The sequence below is a fragment of the Staurois parvus genome, unplaced genomic scaffold (genome assembly GCF_062004578.1).
Source record: "Staurois parvus isolate SC_StPar_1 unplaced genomic scaffold, SC_StPar_1.0 ptg000293l, whole genome shotgun sequence".
In the NCBI taxonomy this organism is placed as follows: Eukaryota; Metazoa; Chordata; class Amphibia; order Anura; family Ranidae; genus Staurois; species Staurois parvus.
Window position 1 is genome coordinate 498,604 of NW_028318089.1, and position 23,891 is coordinate 522,494.

Genomic DNA, 23,891 nt, shown 5'->3' on the forward strand with positions numbered 1-23,891 from the left:
GTGGAAGTATTTCAAGTGCCTCCAGAGGAAGGCTTGACAATTCCCTTACGGTGACTGAATCAAGTGCCTGTTCTACAAGATTGGATCATGCTGTCACAGCAGGATGTCAAGAGTTTTGAATCACTCCTTTGGTCAGTGTGTCCCTTATGGGATTGGCCAGATACATGACTTTACCATTAGAAGATGCTGTGGCCTTCAAGGATGTACTCAATAACTGCATTGTTCTTGATCTTGGAAGGTGAAGTCTGAATTAATAATGGTCAGTTTGGCTTCCTGCTTCATGCTGAACATCTGTTAAGTTAAAGGACTCTGAAGTTCAAGAGTCCGTTTCCATGCTCACTTCAGAAAGGGTATCTTCTGCATTTCTGGCTGGGAGTCAAAGAAAGCCAGCATATAATCCAAGAAGTCAGCAAAAAGCTTCATGTCAGGATGCTGTCTGGTATTTTGGGAATTGTGCCATCCATACATGCCTTATAGGCACTTGGTGGTTCCTCTTTGGACATAGGTACAGCGTTGGCGACGGACACAGTCACTCAAAGCAAGCATTTCAGGACCTATTTGGGAGATCTTTCATCCTTCACGTCTCAGATCCAGCAAGTCAGGTAGACTCAGTTGAAGTCTCACCCCCTATCAAGTTGGGTTTCTGGACTGGTAGCAGTCAGAGGGCCTATGTCAGAAGATATGGGTTACACCCTATATGGAAGCGAGCCAAAACTTGGCGCTGGAGAAGCAGAATCTTCTGCGATGTCATTCTCATCTGACGACCTAGTGGCTGGTGGTGCAGTAAAACACCAGTAAAGTAGGAATTAAGAACTGAATTTCAGGCTCTCCTAGCAATCAGTGACCTCATCCAGGGTGGACCTGGTGAAATTAGACAGCAAAACAAGGGGGCACTTAGTGTCTCCCTCCTGAAGGAGGTTTCTCGGATTCTAGGGTTGGCCCAAATCAATACCTTGCAGCTACCTGCTGCCTATGTACTCAGTCAGAGGAATCTTTAGGCAAACAATTTGTCCAAAACAATCCTGGACTTGGCAATCTCTTCCAGAAGTAGTCCTGTTCACATCCTTAGTCAACACCATGTTGCTTTCTATTTCAGGGTCCAGCATCCACAAGCAATTGCGGTGGAGGTGCTGATCACAGAGTTGATCTCCAGGACAGCTTGTCTTTCTGCCTCTCCCTCTAATTCTCTGCTTCCTGCTGAGGCTGGGGCATGGGGAAGGTGATAGTTCTGGTGGTGATCCAAGATTAGTTGAAGGGGCCTTGATACCCTCCGCCCCCCTCCTAATAAGCCTCTGCCGGTAAGATCAGATTCTTCAAATTCACATTCATCCGATTCTCCAGTCATATTCATCCAACACCTGACAGGCTCGATATCATGGGTTAAGTCTTGAGAGGCAGAGGCGAATAGATCTCGGGGGCTCTGTAAAGGTTGTGAATACTCTTATGAAAGCAAAGAAGAACAGCACTAACAGTGCCTATAGTGGAATGACAAATTCACAGGATTGCTGCTGATCAAGGTTTTACACTGGGCTCTTCACAAATCTGTCACATTCTGAAGTTTCTGTAGGTGGGGCTTGATTTAACTTTATGCGCAAGTACTCTATGGGACCACATTTCAGCTATCTCTGCCTTCACTGGCATACAATGGGCATCCAACACTCAGTTATACTGTCCTTCAAGCTGCAACTTGGTTGTTTGTGAAGTGGGATCTCCCATTGGTGTGGGACTTGTTTGCATCAGTTACCATCAATCAAAATGGCCACTTGAGGTACCTCTCGCTGAAAACTGCTTTCCTGGTGGCAATTACATCAGCCAGAAGTGTGTCCGTATTAGTGGCCCTGGGTTTTAAAGAACCCTTCTTACATTCATCCTGGATAGGGCGGTTCTCATGCTAATGCTCAAGATCGTGCCAACGTGGCCTTCATAATCCAGATCACACGGAAAGTTGTCCTTCCTACATCCCTCTTGGGGAGTACCTAAGAAGTTAGCTCATCAGATGTGGGTCAAGCTTTAAAATTTAATATCAAAGTGACATCTGGCATCAGGAAATCGAAGCACTTGTTTATTCCAGGTGGAGCGTGTAATGATTTCATGGCTTCCAACCAGATTATTGCCTCCTGGTTGGCGAAGCTCAGCTCCTTGGCCTACAAGTTGAAGGGGTGTGTGCCAGGAGGCATCACTTCACTGTCTACCCAAAGGGTCTCAACTTTGTGAGCGGCGGCAGGCTGAGTTTGCCCAGTTACTATCTGCAAGGCAGTTATGTGGGGGTCAATACATACATCCATGGCTCATTACTGTATAGAAGCAGTCTTAATGATAGTTGAGTTTGGAAGAGGCATCTTGGCTTCTGCTTTTTCGCCAGAATTGAGGAGTATGTAGCATTATCCCTCCCATGTGACTAGTTAGTTCCCAGCTGTCCTGACATGGAGCTGTCAGGAAAACAGAAAATTGAATGACAGATACTTACCGTAAATTTTCCTTTCCTGACTGGGTCCATGTCAGCACAATTCCCATCCAGCTTGGTAGGATTAGTTACAGACCACTGAGGCTGCAGGTGGGCTCAAATTTATGAGATAGGTCCTGGAAGAATAGGGGGAGCGGGGCCCTTACCCCAGCTGTGCTGACATGCAGCCAGTCAGGAAAGGAAAATTACGGTAAGTATCTGTCATTCAATTTTCTGTTTTCCTGACAGCTCCATGTCAGGACAGCTGGGAACTAACTAGTTGCCGATTGCAATAGTTCATGCAAAATTATCCGAAGGGACAAGCACGAACATTTTTCATACAACAGAACAAACAATTTTTGTTTAATCAGTATAGTATTCGTCCATTAAAAAAAAAAAAAAAAATTGAGTGACCAAGACCACGTGTGCTTAGAAAGGAAAGAATACATTACAATACATTTTATGCTCGTGGGAAGTTGTATTCTATCTCATGAGAATTTTTGTAACTTTAGGAACCTATTCATTTTCAATATGAGAGTAACATGGGGAAAAAAACAAAACAAAAAATAAACAGGCGATCATTTGTCTGATATTCTTGTGTGTACTAGGCTTTACTGGCTGTATCACCATGCAAAAAAAAAATGAAATCCTGAGTTAGACTTTTGGGATCAATACCCTTTTCTGAACATGAAATTTAAAAAAATGGTTTGCTGCCGAAGCAATCGTTCAGTGACTTTCCTCCAATTACATCTTTGTACATACAGTGCATGTAGAAAGTATTCAGACCCCTTTCATTTCTTTCAATTTTGTTATGTTACAGCCTGACATTAAAGTTGTTTACAAATTTTTTTTTTTTTTTTTTTTAAATAATCTACACTCAGTGCCCCATAATGACAAAATGAAAACAGAATTTTAGAAATATTTGCCAATGTATGAAAAAGGAAAAACTTAAATATCACATTGGCATTCAAACCTTTTGCAACAACATTTGAAATATAGCTCAGGTGCCTCCCATTTCTCTTGATCTTTGCTGAGAGGTTTCTACACTTTGATTGGAAGGCCACCTGTGGTAAATTAAATTGATTGGACATGATTTGGAAAGGCACACACCTCTCTATAAAAGGTTTCACAGCTGACAATACATACAGTATCAGCGCAAAAGCCGTGAGGTCCAAGGAATTGCCTGAAGAGTTCAGAGACAGGATTATGGCAAGGTATAGACGTGAGGAAGGCTACAAAAAATTCTGCTGCACTGAAGGGTCCCAAGAGCAGTGGCCTCTATAGGTTTTTAAACAGAAGTTTGACACAACAGGACTCTTCCAAGAGCTGGTTGCCCAACTAAGGGCTCGTTAACATTTGACTGTTTTACCAACTTTTGCCAAATGCCCCTATAGCGTTTGGCAAGCGTTGGTCCGGCATTTGCGGTAAAAACGCTTCCCAAACGCCTTTCTGCCGCCTGCACACAACGCTAGTGTGAACGTAGCCTAAACTGAGCAATTGGGGGAGAAGGGACTTAAAAAGTGAGATGACCAAGATCCAGATGGTCACCCTGACTGAGCTCCGGAGATCTGTGTGGAGATGGGAAAAAGTTCTAGGACAACCATCATTGCAGCCCTAAACCTTTTTGGGTCTTATGGCACAGTGGCTAGACAGAAGCCTCTGCTCAGTGCAAAGCGCCCGCTTGGAGTTTGCAACAATGCACCTAAAGAACTCTGTTTGTGAGAAACAAGATTATCTTGTCTGAAACCATGATTGAACTGTTTGGTCTCAATTCTAAACATTATGGTTGGAGGAAACCAAACACTACTCATCACCTGCCCAACAGTGAAGCATGGTGGTGGCAGCATCATGCTGTGGGGGTGTTTTTCAGCAGCAGGGACTGGGAGACTGGTCAGGGTTGAGGGAAAGCTGAATGGAACAAAGTACAGAGATATCCTCAATGAAAACCTGTTCCACAGAGCTCGGGACCTCAGACTGGGCCAAAGGTTCACCTTCCAACATGACAAGGATCCTAAGCACACAGCCAAGACAACACACAAGTGACATAGAGTGGCCCAGCCAGAGCACCAACTTGAACATCTCTGGAGAGATCTGACAACAGCTGTCCACAGATAGTCCTCAGCCAACCTGACTGAGCTTGAGAGGATTTGCAAAGAAGAATGGCAGAAAATCCCCTAATGCAGGTGTACAAAGGTTGTCAAATCATACCCAAAAAGACCCGAGACTGTAACTGCAGCCAAAGGTGCTTTAACAAAGTACATATTATGTTTCAGTTTTGCCTTCTTAATAAATTCACAGACATTTCTAAAATTCTGTTTTCACTTTGTCATTATGAGGTACTGTGTTTAAATTAATGAGGGAACCAGGCACCTCCTTCCTGTACGTAGGAGGGATCCTGGAGAACAATCTAGCAGAAAACCCCTAACAGCTGTTCCAAGGGTAGGTAAAGGAGTGGGTGGAAGAAAAGGATAGCTAGAGAAAGAGGCTTCCCTCATTCAGGTTCCAGATGAGGAATCTCCTCCAGCCGGCGGAAACACAAAACTGACCAGTTTCACAGAAGGACTTCCTTTTTAAAGCGTCTTTGGTGATGTGTTTTCTGTTCCTCTTGGAGGAGATGCCTATATCTCATTGGCTGTCCTAGATGATGATTTTTGGGGAAAAAAAGCCTAAAAAAACAAAACAAACTAAAGCAGCCATCACATTCACATCTCAAAATTGGTAAGCTGCAATAGAATTAATTTTTGTTTTTGGGTTTAATATAGCTTTTTTCTAATTAAAGATCAGGTGCATTTGTTAGGGCTCGTTCACACTTGACTTTATTTCTAACTCTTGCCGAACACCCCTATAGTGTTTGACAGGCGTTAGGCGTTTGAGGAGCATTAAAAACGCTTCCCAAACGCCCTATGCACGGTTTTGAGTCAGTTGATAGGCTTTTGCCAAGCGTTAAAACCGCACCACAAACGCCTATAATGAAGTTAAATGGTATTAACGCTCCACAACCGTCTCGCAACCGCACCGCAAATGCCTGCCAGGCATTTGAGGAGCGGCACCATAGACTTGAATGGGAGGCTTCAATTCCTCCTGACTCCACACGAGGCGTCGGGTTTGCCGTGATGTGAACGCTTCAGTGTGAACAGCACGGTGTGCTGTCATGTGCAGAATTTTCATAGGCATTTGAGAAGCGTTAAAAACGCTTCCCAAATGCCTGTCTGACGCCTGCTGACAAAACTAGTGTGAACGTAGCCTTAGGGTGGAGTCCCTTATTACATAATAATGTGTTATATGGTAACACAAGTCTGCAGGGCCCTAAATTTGTATACTGTCTACACTTTTAAAGTAAACCTGTGAGGATAGAAAAATGAAAGCAGCAGGTCACCATTCTAATCCTGGCTCTACTTACTTCACTATCACTAATGTAGACCAACTTCCTGGTTTCCAGGCCGAGACAAACAAGGTCATACATCCCAGGAGTCTTTAGAAGGGGGGTTTTCTCAGCACACCCTTCTGCATACATGACCAAGCTAAGGGCAGATAGATTCCAGGAAGTAAATGCTACATGAATCATTCACCTACGGCCAGACATGCTGTAGGAGTGTGTTTTTCAAAGTGGTTTATCAAAAACTAAAGCATAGAGACATAGAAAGATGACTGTGTTTACTTTGATAATTATGAATTAACCACTTCCTGCAACAGGACGTACCCTTGCGTCCTCAGGTTTCAGTGATTCTTTTTCTTCTTTTTGAGCCTACAATGCCCTATAAGGTAAAAGTGATCGCTGCTAGATAATTTTTACCGGCTTGTAAAGCATTTGATCAAATCAATGTTGGTTTCAATAGATGCATTTGAGGGCAGAGAAGAGATCTCTTAGTAAAGAGAACCTGTCACTGTCCATGCTGGCACAAGGGATATTGTTCTCCCCTTCTGATAGCAATAAATTTAATTTAAAAAAAAAAAAAAAAAAGGAGGAGTGTCCAAAAAAAATGTTAAATCTTTTTATATATATATATATATATATATATATATATATATATATATATATATATATAGTTAATAACGCCTCTGTCCCTCCTTGCAAATGCATTCATAGGCTTCATAAACAGTGATCGCACTACACATGTGAGGTATTGCAGCGAAAACAAGAGCGAGGACAATAATTCTAGCACCCTACCTCCTGTTCATCTCTACACTGGTAACCTTTAGAGGCTTTTAAAGCGTAACCTATGGACATATTTAGATAATGTAATTTGTTACTACTCCACAGGCGTGTGCATTTTTAAAGTGCGCCATGTTTGGTATCTATTTACATATTTATGTTTTACCAAAACGATGGTTGTGTGCTTTAAAATTCATTAAAGTGTATTTTTTCCTGAAAATCTGCATTTGATAAACCATTGTGCAGGTATCATGTGATTTAAAACTTTGTAACAACCACCATTTTTTCCTCCAGGGCCTTTGCTTTCAGAAAATATATAATGTATGGGGGGTTCTAAGTAATTTGGTTAAAAAAAAAATGCTGATTTTTACAAGTGGCTAAATAACATATTTGGTTTGTGCTATCCAGATAATGTGTAGTTCAGCTTTAGGCCAACAATGCTATCTCCCCATCTTTGTACACCATAGTTTTTCCTTGAACATCAAAACAAAATCTTTAGTCAATCATAATTACAAACTACAACAAAATACTCAAGAAAACAAACTTTACAGAGGATTTATTGAGAGAGACGTTGATGTTTCCATGCTTCTTAAAGTTCACCAACGGGCTTGTGTGGCCAGTAGGGATATTTCTCTTTATCCAGTTTGGCTTCAGGGAAAGCTTCCCCTACATCATCAAATGTCATCTGTTCAATTGGAATCATGTTCTTATACTTTGCAAGCTGAGTAAAAAAACAAAAACAAAAACAAAACAAAAAACACAATGAAGTCATATCTGTTACAGGAAGCAGTACAAAAGCTTATTTGGGAACAGACCACACCAAAAATAAAATACCCTTCGCTATACAAGACATTAGACTACATACTTATCTCAGGACATGTTTCTTTTAAAACAATCCTGTAGGTTTCCAGCAGAAACCAAAGTGGCAAATGGAAGATGGAACTGGCACCTCCAAGGCCCCAACAACCTGGGATACTGTATTTTGCATATATTAATTACAGCTCTGGAGTGCCATGCCAATCTCTCTCGGCTCTCCTTACCTCACACTGGTCAGAAAGCCTGATAAGTGCTAGAAAACATGAGGAACAGGAATAGGCAGGTAATGGGAGAACAGTATGGAGTGCCTGCAGAACTTTGGGCTTCAGGGGTCTTCAAGGTGCTGTAGAAGTTAACCTGAAGGTACTGCTGCACCACCTTTTGGATACACCAGCTGCTGCCAGAATCCCACAGCTACACTTGGTGCTGGCGCCTCCCATCCCTTTAAGGGTTCCAGAAACCGGTAGGCAGGGTGGGGTTTTAGGGTCACGTGACTACCATGATTCGCTGATACAGTGGTCACATGATCGGGAAAGGTCCCAATCGCAAGAGGAGATCGGGACCTTTCCGTGAGTACCCAACGTGTGTGCTGGGAGCACGCTCTCAGCACGTGTTTTTTTATCAGAACGCAAATGTGCGGCCGCTCAGCGTCTAGGCCCAGACACCAGGAGGCCGCACAATTGTGTTCGGCCGGCAAAAATAGGTTAACTAAATTTAATTAGCAGACAGAGTTAAACACAAGGACCTACATGTGCCAGCCAATATCAGATGGCTACCCCAGAACTGAAGCTTTCTGGGCGATCTGTAATGCAAATTTGAATTTCGTTTTAAAAACTGGAGCCATTTATTCCTAGCCAGTAGCTGATTGATACTTGCAACTTGGGTGATAGGGAGCTATGCAAAGATCAGATGCAGTGTGCAGGCACCTCGAGGACCTTCTATACATCAAATAAACACCACTTCATATTAAGGATGAAATTTGACCAGGGCCTCTAGCCCTTGATGATCCCTGGTCACAAAAGGGATTTTATTTTGTGATTGAACTTCCCGCCTGCATGTGAACACCATGTCATTGCTGACATAGTGATCACATGATCAGGACCCACACTGATTGGGGGACCAGAGTGGTTAGTGACAGCCTGTTCTGACAGCTAGCTGCTGCATGGTATAGACCAGGGGTCTCCAAACGTTCTAAACAAAAGGCCAGTTAATGGTCTTTCAGTCTTTAGGGGGGCCGGACTGTGGGAAGTCAGAGAAGAAAATGTCCTGGCTTCACTGGAAGTAAACAACACCCGATCTTTGGAATTAGGGGAGGAATCATACCTCATTGTTGGTGTCAGTGGGAGGAACAGTTCCCCATCATTGGAGTCAGTAGGTGGAATTGTGGCCCATCACTGGCGTCAGTAAGTGGAATTGTGGCCCATCACTGGTGTCAGTAGGTGGAATAGTGGCTTGTCATTGGTGTCAGTGGAAGTAACAGTGCCTCACCATTGGTGTTAATTGGAGGAATGGTGCCCCATAGTTGGTGTCATTGGAAGGAAATGTATCCCAGCACTGGTGTCAGTAAGCAGAATTGTACTCTACTGTGTCAGTGGAAGGAAGTGTGTCCTATCGTTTGTGTTTTTGGAAGGAATTGTGCCCCATTCTAGGTGTCAACGAGAGAAAATAGTGCCATGTCATTATTATTATTATACTTTATATAGCGCCAAAGGGTTTGCTCAGCGCTGTACAATAGCAAGGGGGACAGAACATGAGACAAGACAGTAACAATACAATACATGAGGGGTTTGAGGGCCCTGCTCTTTTGAGCTTACAATCTAGGTGTCATTGGGAGCAATAGTGAGCCATGTTGGTGATATTGGGTGGAACTGTATATTATCATTCGTATAAATGGGAGGATTTGTGCCCCATTGTTGGTGTCAGTGGCAGGAATGATGTCCCAATGTTGGAGTCAGTGACTGGAATAGTGCCCCAAGGGCTGGATAAAACCAAGCAAAGGGCCACATCCGGCCCCCATGCTACAGTTTGGATACCACTGGTATAGAGTATAGGAAACATTTATTAACACAAATGCATAACTATCATGCATTTTGAATACAAACAGTTAAGAAATTTTTGACCCTCCATGTGACTAAAAACAAAAATTTAGTTCTCTATTACAGTACAGCCAAATTGCATCTGTTCACCAATTTATTCAGTTGTGCCACATCAGTCAATGCTTATGAAGCAATTACATTTAACTTTCGAACAGTCACAAAATTTAGATGCGCCAAGAAGTAATTTAAATAAAGTAGATGTGTTATTTTTCAACAGTGGCTAATTTATGATGCACCATTGCATACAGAAAATAAATTTGTCCCTTTCATTCCAAATAAAAGGAAGCAGCAGAACAACTGCAACAAATAAGACAATTTTAACAAATGTCTCACATTTGTGTCAGCTGTTAGCTGTAAAAGGTGAATGTAGACAAGGGGTCTCCAAGCTTTCTAAACAAAGTTTACTGTCCTTCAGACCTTAGGGGGGCCAGGCTGGGGCCAGAGCGAGCAGAAACGTTCCTGACATCAATGCAAATAAACAATGCCCCATCGCTGCTGCCAGTGGGAGCAATCGCGCCCCATCGCTGGTGCCAGAGGGAGCAATCGCGCCCCATCGCTAGTGCCAGAGAGAGGAATTATGCCAGATAAAAGCAAACAAAGGCCCACATTTGGCCCTGGGGCTGCAGTTTGGAGACACTGATGTAGCGTACATTACCTCTGCATTTGTAATTGTGCATGGGGATGTTAATCTACAGATTGCAGATGGAAAGTGGTGAGGGCAGAAATCCTACCAAATAACTAATTATGGTTTTTTTGAAATCCAAAAATACTTTTACAAATGTTTGTTAAATGTACATTTTTCATTTCAATAACACGGAAATGGATATTGTCACAAAAAAAACCCCAATTACCAGATTGTACCAAAAAATGAACACACTGCTCAAATCAGTAAGGTTTTGTAGCGCTCCATGGCCTGAGTGTACTGTATCCTCCAACATATTTGTGCTTTTCATAAACCCCATATGAAGACTACACACAGGCCCACTTATATGACAATACCTGTGGCTACCCTTAGAAAGCAAAACTCCGATAAGCCCATGGAATGTCCAGCAGACCTGATGACCAGAAAGTATTACGTAAAATACAGACTGAGTTAATTGGTAGCCTGAATAATAACTACATACCTCTTTCTCATATACAGTCACCCTGCTTTTGGATTCCTCAATGAATGTTAAAGCAGATTTGTTCTATAAGCAAACAAAAAATATGACAGATGTTATATTTACAGGCAACAAAGTTTTGTTTTTTTTCTTTTTAGTTAAGGTGCACATGTCCTGAAGTCAAACAAAAAATGTTAAAAACATATTTAAAAAAAAAACAAAAAACTTCATTTGATCCAACAATGGATGTATTAAAAGTAAAACATTCTATTACCCATGCAAGGATAAGTGAAAGGTTCTCTCAGCTCCCCACCAGCAACATGTGCTCACCTTTCCTTGATCCCCCATTAGTCAGCTGATGGGACCAGGGAAAGCAAGTAATAAACTCCTTCCCTGGTCCCATGTGGCAACTTTGAGCCAATCCCAAACCTCGTTGCTGAAATGAGTCATCGTCTTGCCCATACATGAAGTTCTGTGTATTTCCTTGGCTTTCGGCAGCTGAACCAAGCAATGGAGTGAAGTAAAAGTGCGCACATGCTGCTGTGAAGGAGGGGAGTGCTAAGTGAACCTTTAATTTTGATATGCAGAGGATAAAAGGAAAACCTTAAAAAAATCAGCACAAGGGTCATAACCTACAGTCAACAGGATGTGATCCTCCGCTGTTCAGTAGAATCGTCCTCTGTCCTTGCATCCCCTCACCTCCGCTGCTGTAATCTTCTGCTGCAGCAGGGGTTAATACAACTAATCGGCTGTCACAGGCTCTCAACAAGAGAACCCAGCTATGCCCACACTTTCTGCCCAGCTGCTCCATTCATAGAAGCCATACTGCAGCTTCTATGAATGAAACAGGATTTGTGAATGGAGAGGGGAGGGAGCAGACTTATTTATCCAACCTGCACTCCTATGAATGAAACATGATCTAAGAATGGAGTGCAGGTTGGATAAAATGATAGGTCTGCTCCCTCCCCTCTCCATTCACAAATCCTGTTTCATTCATAGAAGCTGCAGTATGGCTTCTATGAATGGAGCAGCTGGGCAGAAAATGTGGGCATAGCTGGGTTCTCTTGTTGAGAGCCTGTGACAGCCGATTAGTTGTATTAGCCCCTGCTGCACCAGAAGATTACAGCAGCAGCTGGAAGGAAAGAATGGGCAGTTGGGCTTTTTTTTTGAGGAGAGCCTGTGACAGATCCTTATTTTGTATTAACCTCTGCCTAACTGGAAGATTACAGAGGTGGAGGTGGGTGTTTGACAGAGAAGGATTTCAGTGAACAGAAGAGGAATCCGTACAAGAAACACTTCCTACAGGAGAACCTCCGCTTCTGATCTCCTAGCCAGTCAGAGCACAAGTAGGAGGGGATACCTGTCAAAATGGAGTACCCGATCCCCTCGCAGGTGCCAACTGTTTACAGGGAGCGGGGGAACCAATCCTTAAAGCACAGCTTTCCCTTTTGGGTGGAGCTCCACTTTAAAATTGTGAAATATAGCACTCAGGGAAGAATATATTAAAAACAAACTACTATAAAATGTTATGAATAAGTTTTTATAAATGCAGATTAAAAAATAAATTTTATATTAAAACCAATTTTGGATACACAAATATATACAGTGTAAGACCATTTCAATTTCAGTGGTTTAAATTGTTTGTATTCAGAGGTTGGTACACTTCTCAGATAAAATAGCGATTTGATAAACATTTGCGTAACTACTGTGGTGCCTAAATGAAAAAAAAAAAATAAAAAAATCAATAGCACTATCTTTTTATTCTACTTGTCATGCGTTTTCAGAAAATATATGGTTTGGGGGTCTTTTACAAACTCTTGCAATCTGTAAGTGAAAAATTAAAACTTCAAGATTTTTAGAGAACTCTGCGTACGTTAGATTTTCACCATTTCGCAAAAAGGCGCAAAACATGGACAAATATTTGTTAATTATTAACTTGATACAGGTTAGGCTTTTATATTCAGTAGGAATTTAGCAGGTATTTTGTAAAATTTGCTGTGTTTGTATCCTCTAATAATGATTTTATTGTATTTTTAGTAAAAATATCGTTTTGATAAACATTTGCAAAAATATTTCAGGGCCTTAAAAATCAGTAGCACCTTCTTTTTATTCTACTGGTCATGTGCTTTCAGAAAATATATGGTTTGGGGTTTTTTTTTACAAATGTAAAGTAAAAAGAAATGTAAGTGAAAAAAGAAAACCTCCAGATTTTTAGAGAGGTTTGAATATTTACATTTTTGTAAACGTTTGATTTTCACCAGTTTGCAAAATGGCATAATTTAAAATTGACAAATATTTGTTAAATATTAACTCAATACAAATGAAGTTTTTTTATTTAGTAGGAATTTTGTAAAATTGCTGTCTTTTTATCTGCCAAAAATGATTTTAATGTATTTTCAGTGAAAAGATTGATTTGCGCAAACATCACAAAGCCTTAAAAATCAGTAGCACCTTCTTTTTATTCTACTGGTCATGTGCTTTCAGAAAATATATTCTGAAAGCTGTAAGGTAAAAATAAAAAAAGCAAAATGGAAAAATTGCAAAATGGTCTGGCCAGCAGGTTTTAACAGTGGAGCACAGGGTGTGGCAGCGAAAGGGTTAAAGTGAACCCGTGCCCAGAATACACACCAAAATATTTTCAGAACTCCCTGCATGGGTTACTTTAACAGTGTTGGTCATTAACCACTTGCCCTTTAGAGGATTTATCCCCCTTCCTGACCAGGCCATTTTTTGCGACACGGCGCTGCGTTATTTAACTGACAATTGCACGGTCATGCAACGCTGCATTCAAATGAAATTTATGTCCCTTTTTACCCCCAAATAGACCTTTCTTTCAGTGGTATTTGATCGCCTGTACATTTTTTAATTTTTTTTAAACAAAAAAAGTGACAATTTTTTTACTTTTTGCTATTAAAACATGTCTAGCAAAAAAATTTTTTTAAAAATTAAATTTCGGCATAAATTTAAGCCAACATGTATTCTGCTACATGTCTTTGCTAAAAAAAAAAAAGATTAAAAAAAATTCCCAATGCACGTAAATTAATTGGTTTATGTGAAAGTTATAGCATTTACAAATGGTGGAATATATACACCATTATTTTATTTTTTTACTAGTAATGGCGGCGATCAGCAACTTATAGCGGGACTGTCGCGGGTATTCTGACACTGGGGGGAACTGACTTGGTGGCACTTACATCCCCAGTGATACCAATACAGTGATCAGTACTAATATAAAGCAATGACACTGTACATCTGGGGCGATCAAAGGGTTAACTGTGTGCTGTTTCATTGTGTGCTGTGTGAGTGCTTTACACTGTAAGCACACTGCTTTGTATGGCGGGGGGGGGGGGGGGGGGGGAGGATCTATGTTGTTTATACACGTCTCTCTCTCCCCCACCCCCTCGTTGGAGATACTTGGCGATCACCAGGTGCCGGCGAGTAATCACCGGCCAGGACCCGGGGACTGACAGCTGAAGCCACAAATGGCGATGCGGGTCTGCCCGGAACTGAACAATCACATGTATATATGAGATTTTGCGCACCCGTAGCAATATTTCTTCTACAGGGTGGCACAGAAGCGGTTAAGGCAAGGACAAACCTCATAATTTAGTTAAGCTCAGTAGCTAACAAGCTAGCTCTTCCCAAATTTGTAAATTTACTAAATAATTTCTAATTATAGCATATTAAAAAATAGAGAAATCCACATATCAAAAGGACTTACAGCTTCTTGTTCCTGGACATTTATCTTTTCAGTCTGAGTATCTTTAGGCTCTGGGATGGCAAGAGCATTAAACTGAAAAGGCAAAACAATAAATTCAACATGTATCTCTACTTAGATTTCTGCAATCCAAATGCACTTAAAATCAAAATGGTACACTTACCTTCTTCTCAAACTCATCCACTAGACCTGCCTTGACAATTGCGGTTCGGTAATAGGCCCAGTCAATTGTTGGTGGTTTGACAGGCAGAGACGACAACCTGTTAAAAGAAATTTCTAGTTATCCTGGTTCTCTTAAAATTTATGCGCAAAAAAATAATGCAATAGTCTATATAAAGATTCTTAAAATTACGAGCTGCTCAAGGGGGCACGAAGACCCCACAGACAGAGGATGAAACAGTTCATGGCTTACTTCATTAACCACTTCAAGTCCGGACACTTTTACCCCCTTCCTGTCCAGGTCAATTTTCAGCTTTCAGTGTTATCACACTTTGAATAACAATTGCGTGGTCATGCAACACTAAACCCATATACTTTTTTTTAGCATTTTTTTGAGACAGATAAAACTTTATTTTGGTGGTATTTATTCACTGGATTTTCATTTTTTTTGCTATATATAATATATATATATATATATATATATATATATATATATATATATATATATATATAAAAGTCCAAAAATTTTGAAAAAAAAAAAAGTGTTTTTCATATACAATTTTGCAAATAGATAATTTTTATAAATCTTGGCCAAATTTTATTCAGTTATCTTTTTAATAAGAAAAAAACCCAAGTTAGTTTTTAACCAAAAATTATAATTTTTACAATTTTTTTTTTAATTTTTATTTTATTATCTCCATAGGTGATGTTTTAAAAGCATTTACAGGTTAACAGTGTGGTGCAATCACTGTTTGCATTTGTGTGGGACCCACGTATGCGTTTGCATGTGAGCACGGGGGACAGGGATGCTTTTTTTACATTTTAAAATTACTCTTTTTTTTTTTTTCATCTTTATTGCTATCACAAATGATGATCATCCTATGTGATAGATGGGGCAGTGAAAGACACTCTTTCTTGAAAGATCAGGAGTCTATAGATCTCTGATCTCTCCAAGGCAGCTGATCAAACTAAGACTTCTCTCTAGCAAGTCATTTTGAGCAGGGTAGCAAATATTCACAGCTTCCCTGCAATGTCTGGTGGCTGCCAAAACAATAAAGGATTTGTGGAGAGTAATGTGTCAGGAGGAAAAGGGGTTTAAAGTAACAATAAATGCTGGCATAAAAGCCAATTGATGACACCTGATCCAGGAGAGCTCTCCAAAAGGACAATCATCTGGAGTTCCCGGCCTGGCACCCTATTTCCTCAAAGTCTGCAGTGAACAAGAACACTCTCTGCTCTCACCTCCACTATGCTGGACTGAAGCCCATATCTTTTAAAGGACTAATTCTTTAAGATGTAGGGGTGCACCGAAATTTCAGTGGCCGAAATGTTTCAGCCAAAAACTCCCCTATCGGCAGTTGGCCAATATGAAAATAAGTACCGATACAGGTGCTGAAAATAACCCCGCCCCCACGCTGCCACTTGGTAGTTCTCAGCCTTACCTGCAAAACCACCAAACGATCCCGGCGCTGGGCATAGAGATAAGTGAAGGAAAGATGGCCCCCACTCATCTCTATGCCCTTGGAGGACCAGAGCGATGTCAACTTCTGGTCACAGCACCTTGTAAAGGCCTTTTTTTTAAAGCACTAGATCAATGCTTTTTTTTGATCTAATGCTTTATATTGTAAAGGAGACATGTGGGGTCTTACTGACCCCATATCTCTCCAAAAAGAGGACCTGCCACTAATTATTTCTATCACAAGGGATGCATGCATTCCTTGTGCTAGAAATAAAAGTGATTCATTTTTTTTTTCTTTAAAAAGGGACAGTGTAAATAAAGTGCCCCCGTCCCCCCCGTAGTGGTGAATGCATACGTAAGCTATGCCCAGATATGTAAACGGTGTTCAAACCACACGTAAGGCATCGCCACGAACATCAGAGCAAGAGCAATAATTCTCGCACTAGAACTCCTCTGTAACTTTACACTGGTAACCTGTAGAAATTTTTAAAGCATCACCCATGGAGATTTTTAAGTACCATAGTTTGATGTGATTCGTCATAACACCATCTTTCATATTTAAAAAAAATAAAAAATGTATATATTGTCTGTTTTTTATTTTTAATCATTAAAGTGTATTTTTTTTCCCAAAAAATATAAATTAATTTTTAAAAATATGTCAATTTCAGTTTTCGGCCAAGTGCATCCTGAATTTGGTTTCAGTAGCAGAATTTTCATTTCGGTGCACCACTACTAAGATGGTCACCCAACACTACTTACCACAACTGCCTCCCTATTCTGTTTTCAACAGCTAAATGGGCAATTATTAAATACAAAACACCTAGATTGGTTCCAATCTGCTCTCTCCTTGTTTAAAATGATATATGTATTACATTTGAACCATACGCACGGTTTAGTGTACATTAAAAAGTCTGCCAGCTGGCAAGAGTGTATTTTATATAAACTGCTCAAAAAAATTAAAGGAACACTTTGAAAACACATCAGATCTCAATGGGGAAAACTCTCATGCTGGAGATCTATAATGATGTGGACTGGGTAATGTGTTAGTAACATAAGGATGCCCCATCATTTGATGGAAATGAAAATTATCAACCTACAAAGGACTGAAATCAAAGACACCCCAAAAATCAAAGTGAGAAAATGATGCAGCAGGCTAGTCCATTTTGCTGAAATTTCATTGCACCAACTCATAATGGTACTCTGTAGTCTGTATGTCCCCCACGTGCTTGTATGCATGCCTGACAATGTCGGGGCTCCTAATGAGACAATGGATGGTGTCCTGGGGTATTTCCTTCCAGATCTGGACCAGGGCATCACTGAGCTCCTGGACAGCCTGAGGTAAAATCTGGCGCTGTCTGATGGACATGATATCCTAGAGGCGTTCTATTGGATTTAGGTCAGGGGAGACTGGGGGCCATTCAATGGTATGAATTCCTTCATCCTCCAGGAACTGCCTGCAAACTCTTGCCACATGAGGCCGGGCATTGTCATGCACCAGGAGGAACCCAGGACCCACTGCACCAGCGTAGGGTCTGACATGGGTCCAAGGATTTCATCCCAATACCTAATGGCAGTCAGGGTGCTATTGTCTAGCCTGTAGAGGTCTGTGCGTCCCTCAATGGATATGCTTCCCCAGACCATCACTGATCCACCACCAAAACGGTCATGCTGAATGATATTACAGGCAGCATATCGTTCTCCACGGCTTCTCCAGACCCTTTCACGTCTGTCACATGTGCTCAGGGTGAACCTGCTCTCATCTGTGAGAAGCACAAGGCGCCAGTGGCGGACCTGACAATTCTGGTGTTCAGTGGCAAATGCCAATCGAGCTCTGTGGTGCCGGGCAGTCAGCACAGGGCCCACTAGAGGATGTCGGGCCCTCAGGCCACCTTCATGAAGTCAGTTTCTGATTGTTTGGTCAGAGACATTCACACCAGTGGCCTGCTGGAGGTCATTTTGTAGGGCTCTGGCAGTGCTCATCCTGTTCCTCCTTGCACAAAGGAGCAGATACCGGTCCTGCTGATGGGTTAAGGATCTTCTATGGCCCTGTCCAGCTCTCCTAGAGTAACTGCCTGTCTCATGGAATCTCCTCTATGCTCTTGAGACTGTGCTGGGAGACACAGCAAACCTTCTGGCAATGGCACATATTGATGTGCCATCCTGCAGGAGTTGGACTGCCTGTGCAACCTCTGTAGGGTTCAGGTATTGCTTCATGCTCCCAGTACTAACCCTAGCCAAATGCAAAACTAGTGAAAAACAGTCAGAAAAGAGGAGTAAGGAAAAAAAATGTCTGTGGCCTCCACCTGTAACACCATTTCTGTTTTGGGAGTCATCTCATTGTTGCCCATCTATTATACCTGTTGTTAGTTTCATTAACACCAAAGCAGCTGAAACTGATTAACAACCCCCTCTGCTACTTAACTGACCAGATCAATATCCCAGGAGTTCAACTGACTTGATGCTATACTCTGATTAAAAAGTGTTCCTTTAATTTTTTTTAAGCAGTGTATGTATACATCAACTGCGCTTAGCTTACAGATTTGTGGCAGCGACATACACCAATACCCATAATCTGGTGTTAAAATGAAATCAAAGACCAAAATGTGAGGTGCTAGCCCACTGAATTTACATTAAACTGTGTAAATAAAACAATCAGTTCATAAAAGGGACAATATAAGAGTCATACCAATCTGTGCAGATATAAAATATTAGCAGCAAAGATTTACTATTTAGGCAGAAATCAATGCCACATCCAAACATTATATCACAGGCGTATGTGGAACCCTTTACAGGTTTTCTTAATCCTCCAAGTGTGATGCACTCACTTTGAAGCCAAGGTATCACTGCGGGTCTTCAGTGCATTAAACATAGGTTTCTGATTTGAAGGAATTCTTTCTGCAAATGCCACCCAGTCCACTGCCTTGACTGCAGCTCTGCGACCTGCCATGATTATGGTCTGAAAAAAGAAAAAGAGTACATCTATGTAAGAAAGCATTACATAAAACAGTAAGATCTGCACCCAAACATAAAAAAAACAAAAAAAAATTACTGTTGGTCAATAGACCTGTATATATGCAACTGGAAGTGTATGTGGCCAACAGTTATGGAGACGCTCCAGCATCTTTACCTTAAGTTTACGGGCAAAAATCTGTAGGCAGTCTGCAGGAGCCTGAAATTGCACCCGCAAACTGTTCATCGTGGGTGCAATGCTCTGCAGGCTCCTGAAGAAAAAAAAAACGAATGCATACTTTACCTGAAAAAAATACGTGCATTTAGTATTTTTTTTTTTCAAACTTATCCTTTAACCACTTCCCATCCAGTGCATGCAGATAAATGGCCGGACGGGAGCGCTGCATTCATTGCCTGTGCACGCTCCCTGGGAGTGCACGGCACCGCGATTGGTGTGCGGGACCTCTGTGTGTGGCCAATCAGTGATCACATGAATAGTAGTAAGCAAGATGTCACTTCCTGACATCATTGCTTACTACTTGTGAAATCTGTGAATGATCATAGAGGTCACATGGTAACATATGACAAGCTGTGACCAATCACAGCTCTCACAGTATTTCTCAATTGCTGCAGGAATGCAGCCAGAGAGAAGGAGAAATGATTGCTTTTACAGCCTTTATCAGTTTAAAAAAAAAAATCATCACCTCCCACAAGTAGTACAGTGTCACTATGGTGACACTGTACTGCTAGGGTGACAGTATTAAAAAAAAACAAAAAAAAAACACAAATAATATACTTACTAAAAAGATAGCTGAATACATTTTGGCCAAGATTTATGAAGAAAGATTTGCAAAATTTAAAAAAAAAAAAAACAAAAAACACTTTTCAAAAATGTTTTCTTTTATATAGCAAAAAATAAAAATCCCAGTGGTGAATACCACCAAAATAAAGTTTTATCTGTCTCACAAAAATGAATATGGGTACAGTGTTGCACGACCGCGCAATTGTCATTCAAAGTGTGATAGCACTGAAAGCTGAAAATTGGCCTGGACAGGATGAGGGTGAAAGTGTCCGGACTTGAAGTGGTTAAAGCTCCAGCAGGTGTTGAATGCTTATAAATTTGTCAGAGGGAACAGCTATTTTAAAACTGAAGTTTAGTCTACTTCTATTTAGTCTTGCCTGCTTCCATATACATTCACATCAGTCCTTGCTCTTAAAGAGCCAATCCAAGGTCTCCATCTCACATGCATTTAAACCAGAACCAATTAAGCCACCTGCATGTAATTGGATTGTAGGAGGAAACCCATCACATAGGGAAAAACGCCATGCCGACAGAACCAAGGATGCACCGCACTGGGGACACAAACTGCAATAAAAAATTAAAGCAATATATACACTTTTTTGCCAACTAAAGAGTGCTGGTTAGAAAAATGTGACTTGTCAAAAGTTAATAGCCAAGTCTCATCTCCACCTCTAAGTATGGGCAGCACAGTGGCTAAATGGTTAGCACTTCCACCTGGCAGTACTAGGGTCGTAGGTCCGATTCCAAACCACGGCACTACCTGCCTGGAGTTTGCATGTTCTCCCTGTGCCTGCGTGGGTTTCCTCCAGGTACTCCGGTTTCCTCCCACACTCCAAAGACATGCTGGTAGGTTAATTGGCTCCTGTCTAAACTGTCCCTAGTATGTGTATGTATGAATGTAAGTTAGGGACCTTAGATTGTACACTCCTTGAGGGTTAGGGACTGATGTGAACGTACAATATATATGTAAAGTGCTGCGTAAATGGATGGCGCTATATAAGTACCTAAAATAAATAGGTATTTACCCTATCCATTAGAATGTGTAGAGTAGCATCACTTCTTGTACTGTGCGCAGCTAGCATTTAAAAAAAACCTCCTATTCACACTGCTATTGTACTACCCTGTAGTAGGAAGATGCTTATACTTACCTATTCTCAGAGAGCTCCAGACTGGTTGTGTGATCTCCGCAATGACTGGCTTCAGGGAATAGGAGAGGACACCATCAATGGATGGAATGCTTGGGAGCGGTAACGTCACCTGACGCCTTACTATGAAGCATCCATTGTCAGATGGATAACAAGGTCCTGGCATCAGTTAACAGTTATGTATTGCACCAGAGGCTTCCTGGGGGATGAAGAGAAGGGAACCACCGCTGCTATTCACCAACTTGTGCTACAATCCGTCATGGCTGAAACTGAACAACATGGCATCCGTGCCCTTCCACACATCTTTGTGAGGGCTCAGTGTGTGAGACCACTACACCTTCCTTCTTCTGGTGACCCCTCTAGTGATACATCCTAAAATTCTATTCGCTGTCACATAAGAAGATGGCAATGTGGGAACTGAGCAGAGACAGAAGGGAAGAGCATTCTGCAGGACAAAGCTGCTTCCGCTGGGTGGATGAGCCCCTTAATTGTGCATGACCCCTAACCTGATAAACAGGGGTTAACAAAAAGTGGGTGGTGAGGGTGAAAATCCACTTTACCCAATTGCCTATTGGACACTGTCACTCCCTTCCTGCCCAGGCCAAGTTTCAGCTTTTAGTGCTGTTGCACTTTGAATGAGAATTGCGCAGTCATGCAACACTGCACCCATATGAAATGTATCATTTTATTTTATTTAGACAGACAGAGCTTTCTTTTGGTGGTATTTAATCACCGCTGGGTTTTTTTATTTTTTGATAAATAAACCAAAAACTGAAATTTTTTTTTAAGCTCTTTTTCTGAGTTTCTGTTATAAAAATTTGAAAAATGAGTAATTTTCCTTCTTCACTGATGTGCGCTAATGAGGCTGCAATGATAGGCACTGATGAGGAGGCACTGACAGGCATCACTGGTGGGCATTCACATACATCACCGATGGGCACTGAAAGGCAGTGCTCATATGGAACTGATAGGTGGCACTGACTGGCAGCTCAGATGGGCACTGATATGTGGCATTGATGTGCACAGGTAGGCACTGATGTGTGGCATTGATGTGCACTGATGTGTGGCATTGATGTGTACTGACATGTGGCACTGATCATCAGTGCCCTGATGATCAGTGTAGATGTCCCCTCTGAGGAATGCCGATTACTGGCTCTCCTCATATGCTGTCAGCGTGACAGCTTGTGAGTAGAGAAATGCCAATAACCAGCATTTCCTTATTTACATGCGATCAGCTGTGATTGGACACAGCTGATCACATGACAGAGCCAAAGCCATCAACTCTTTCCGCTGATCCGCTGTGTCCCAGGGACACAGCACACCACTGATCGGCGCACACACGCGGTACGAGTGAAAGGACATCGTATGACGCCCTCCCAGAATGCAAAAACCACCGCACTCCCGTCATTTCTTTATATGGCGGGCGGGAGGCGGTTAAGTAGTGGATGCGTATGGATTATATTAGGAGAATACGGAGATTGTATAAACGATAAGCTGACCTTCGCAAACATATTATATGTTCTACCCATTTTAGAGTGGAACATGTAACATTTTGCTGCTCCTTCGTGACAGCGGGCCAGGAATCTTTTGAAACGGAAACTGAGCATGCGCAGAATGGCTACGGTACAGTCTGTCTTATCAAGAGATAAAGAGTGGACATTTGAACAAGAGGAAGAGCAGAGAAGACAGGATCTTTTTTAAACAATGCAGAGGATTAACCCCTTAGGTTCCACAGTGAGTATAACAAGCATGCTTTACTGCATATACAGACTGATTTTACTACTGTGGGTTTAGTATCACCTTCATTTCATCTCATGTTGCGACAGAAAAGAGTTTTTGTGGCCAAGACTTTTCTTTTCTTTCCAGGTCACAGCTCGTGCTCATTTCTTTTCCAATTACATTTCTCACACGATTCTCTCATTGATTAGAAATTTGTTCGTTTTTCAAAAAAATTTCTAACATGCCCAATCACTCAAATTTGATGGTCGCTCGAAAAATGGGCCGCTGCTGTGGTCCACTAATGGTGCAAAATATGAACGAATATTCTTTGAAAAGATTTTAGAAAGAAGATTCTTTCGGCATTCGTCCCGTGTATGGCCGGCTTTAGTCTTCTACCATAGCTGCTCAAGAGCGTGGCTACGTTTATTTGAGACTTCTGGTGTGGTCTGTTTGCCAAGGTTGCAGGGTTGGGGCCCGATTGTGTGTGTGATGAGGGGGGAGAGCTGGTCTCGAGAGGAGGACAGAGAGCTGTGGCTAGCTTGGGGCAGGACAGGGCTGAGATTTTGTCATGGAGGTGGCCCATACGACAGGGCCCTCTGGATTACACAGTAGATGGAAAGCAGACGAAACAATCAGATTGTATAGTGTATGGTCAGCTTCAGGCACCATCAAAAACAGCAGGTTGCCAGTGAAGTGAATGTGACCCCTGAGCTCCATGCCATCATAGGAGAGGATGACAGGCAGAGGTGAGCAGTATCAGCCTCCACACTTCACCCAGCACAGGCCCCACCGACCAGTAGTCTCCTATACCGAATGAATACCTATGACAGGACCACAGCCGGCCGGTGAGGGGCCCCCCTCATGTCATACACCCGCCCAGGTTTCATCACAGGGGGCACTACAACGTCCCCCCACACAGGCACAGAACTCTCCTGACACACCACCCGCCGTCCCTCACCTCTATCCTCCGACCTCCACTTACACCAGCCGGGACACAGCAATGGCAGCCGCTGCCACAACCACCAATAGCCGAGAGCGACACAAACGGACTCACCACCAATCACGAGGGAGCTAGTCAGGGAACGGGGTGCCGGGATTCGCTGAAACCTACCACGTGATCTTCCCGAGACGTGAAAAGAGCCCACCCACTGCTGCCTGACCTTGGACGACGTCGTGCGTAAGAATTTTGAGAAGGCGGAGTTAGTGTGGTAGCGGTCAGTTGTGTTCTTTAACCATGGCGGGTTATTACAATATACTGATTAAAGATACAATAAAGTGATTGTGTCACTCCGTACATTGAGGCTTTAGGTGTGCCAGCTGGATGCACTAGGC

At 42.0% G+C, this 23,891-nt stretch overlaps 1 protein-coding gene across 2 annotated transcripts; it reads right to left on the minus strand.

The window, feature by feature from the left end:
- Positions 1-7,135: 7,135 nt before the first annotated feature.
- ATP5PD (ATP synthase peripheral stalk subunit d) lies at positions 7,136-23,663 on the minus strand. Of its 2 annotated transcripts, none has more exons than XM_089682641.1 (6): positions 23,518-23,663; positions 18,770-18,900; positions 14,490-14,586; positions 14,330-14,401; positions 10,633-10,695; positions 7,136-7,317 (listed from the first exon to the last, which is right to left on the minus strand). In XM_089682641.1, exons 2-6 carry the CDS (start codon positions 18,889-18,891, stop codon positions 7,186-7,188), a joined length of 486 nt encoding a protein of 161 aa, XP_089538767.1. In that variant the 5' UTR covers positions 18,892-18,900; positions 23,518-23,663; the 3' UTR covers positions 7,136-7,185. The 2 variants fall into 2 exon arrangements, with proteins under 2 accessions (XP_089538767.1, XP_089538768.1); XM_089682642.1 differs by having other exon boundaries at positions 23,542-23,565.
- Between the last annotated feature and the right edge of the window lie 228 nt (positions 23,664-23,891).

Coding starts and splice junctions, on each gene's coding strand:
- ATP5PD (XM_089682641.1), bottom strand. CDS start 18,891: ATGGCAGGTCGCAGAGCTGCAGTCAAGGCAGTGGACTGGGTGGCATTT. Junction 10,696..14,329: donor ATGTCCAGGAACAAGAAGCT/GTAAGTCCTTTT, acceptor GTTTGCTTATAG/AACAAATCTGCTTTAACATT. Junction 7,318..10,632: donor TGACTGTATATGAGAAAGAG/GTATGTAGTTAT, acceptor TTTTTTACTCAG/CTTGCAAAGTATAAGAACAT.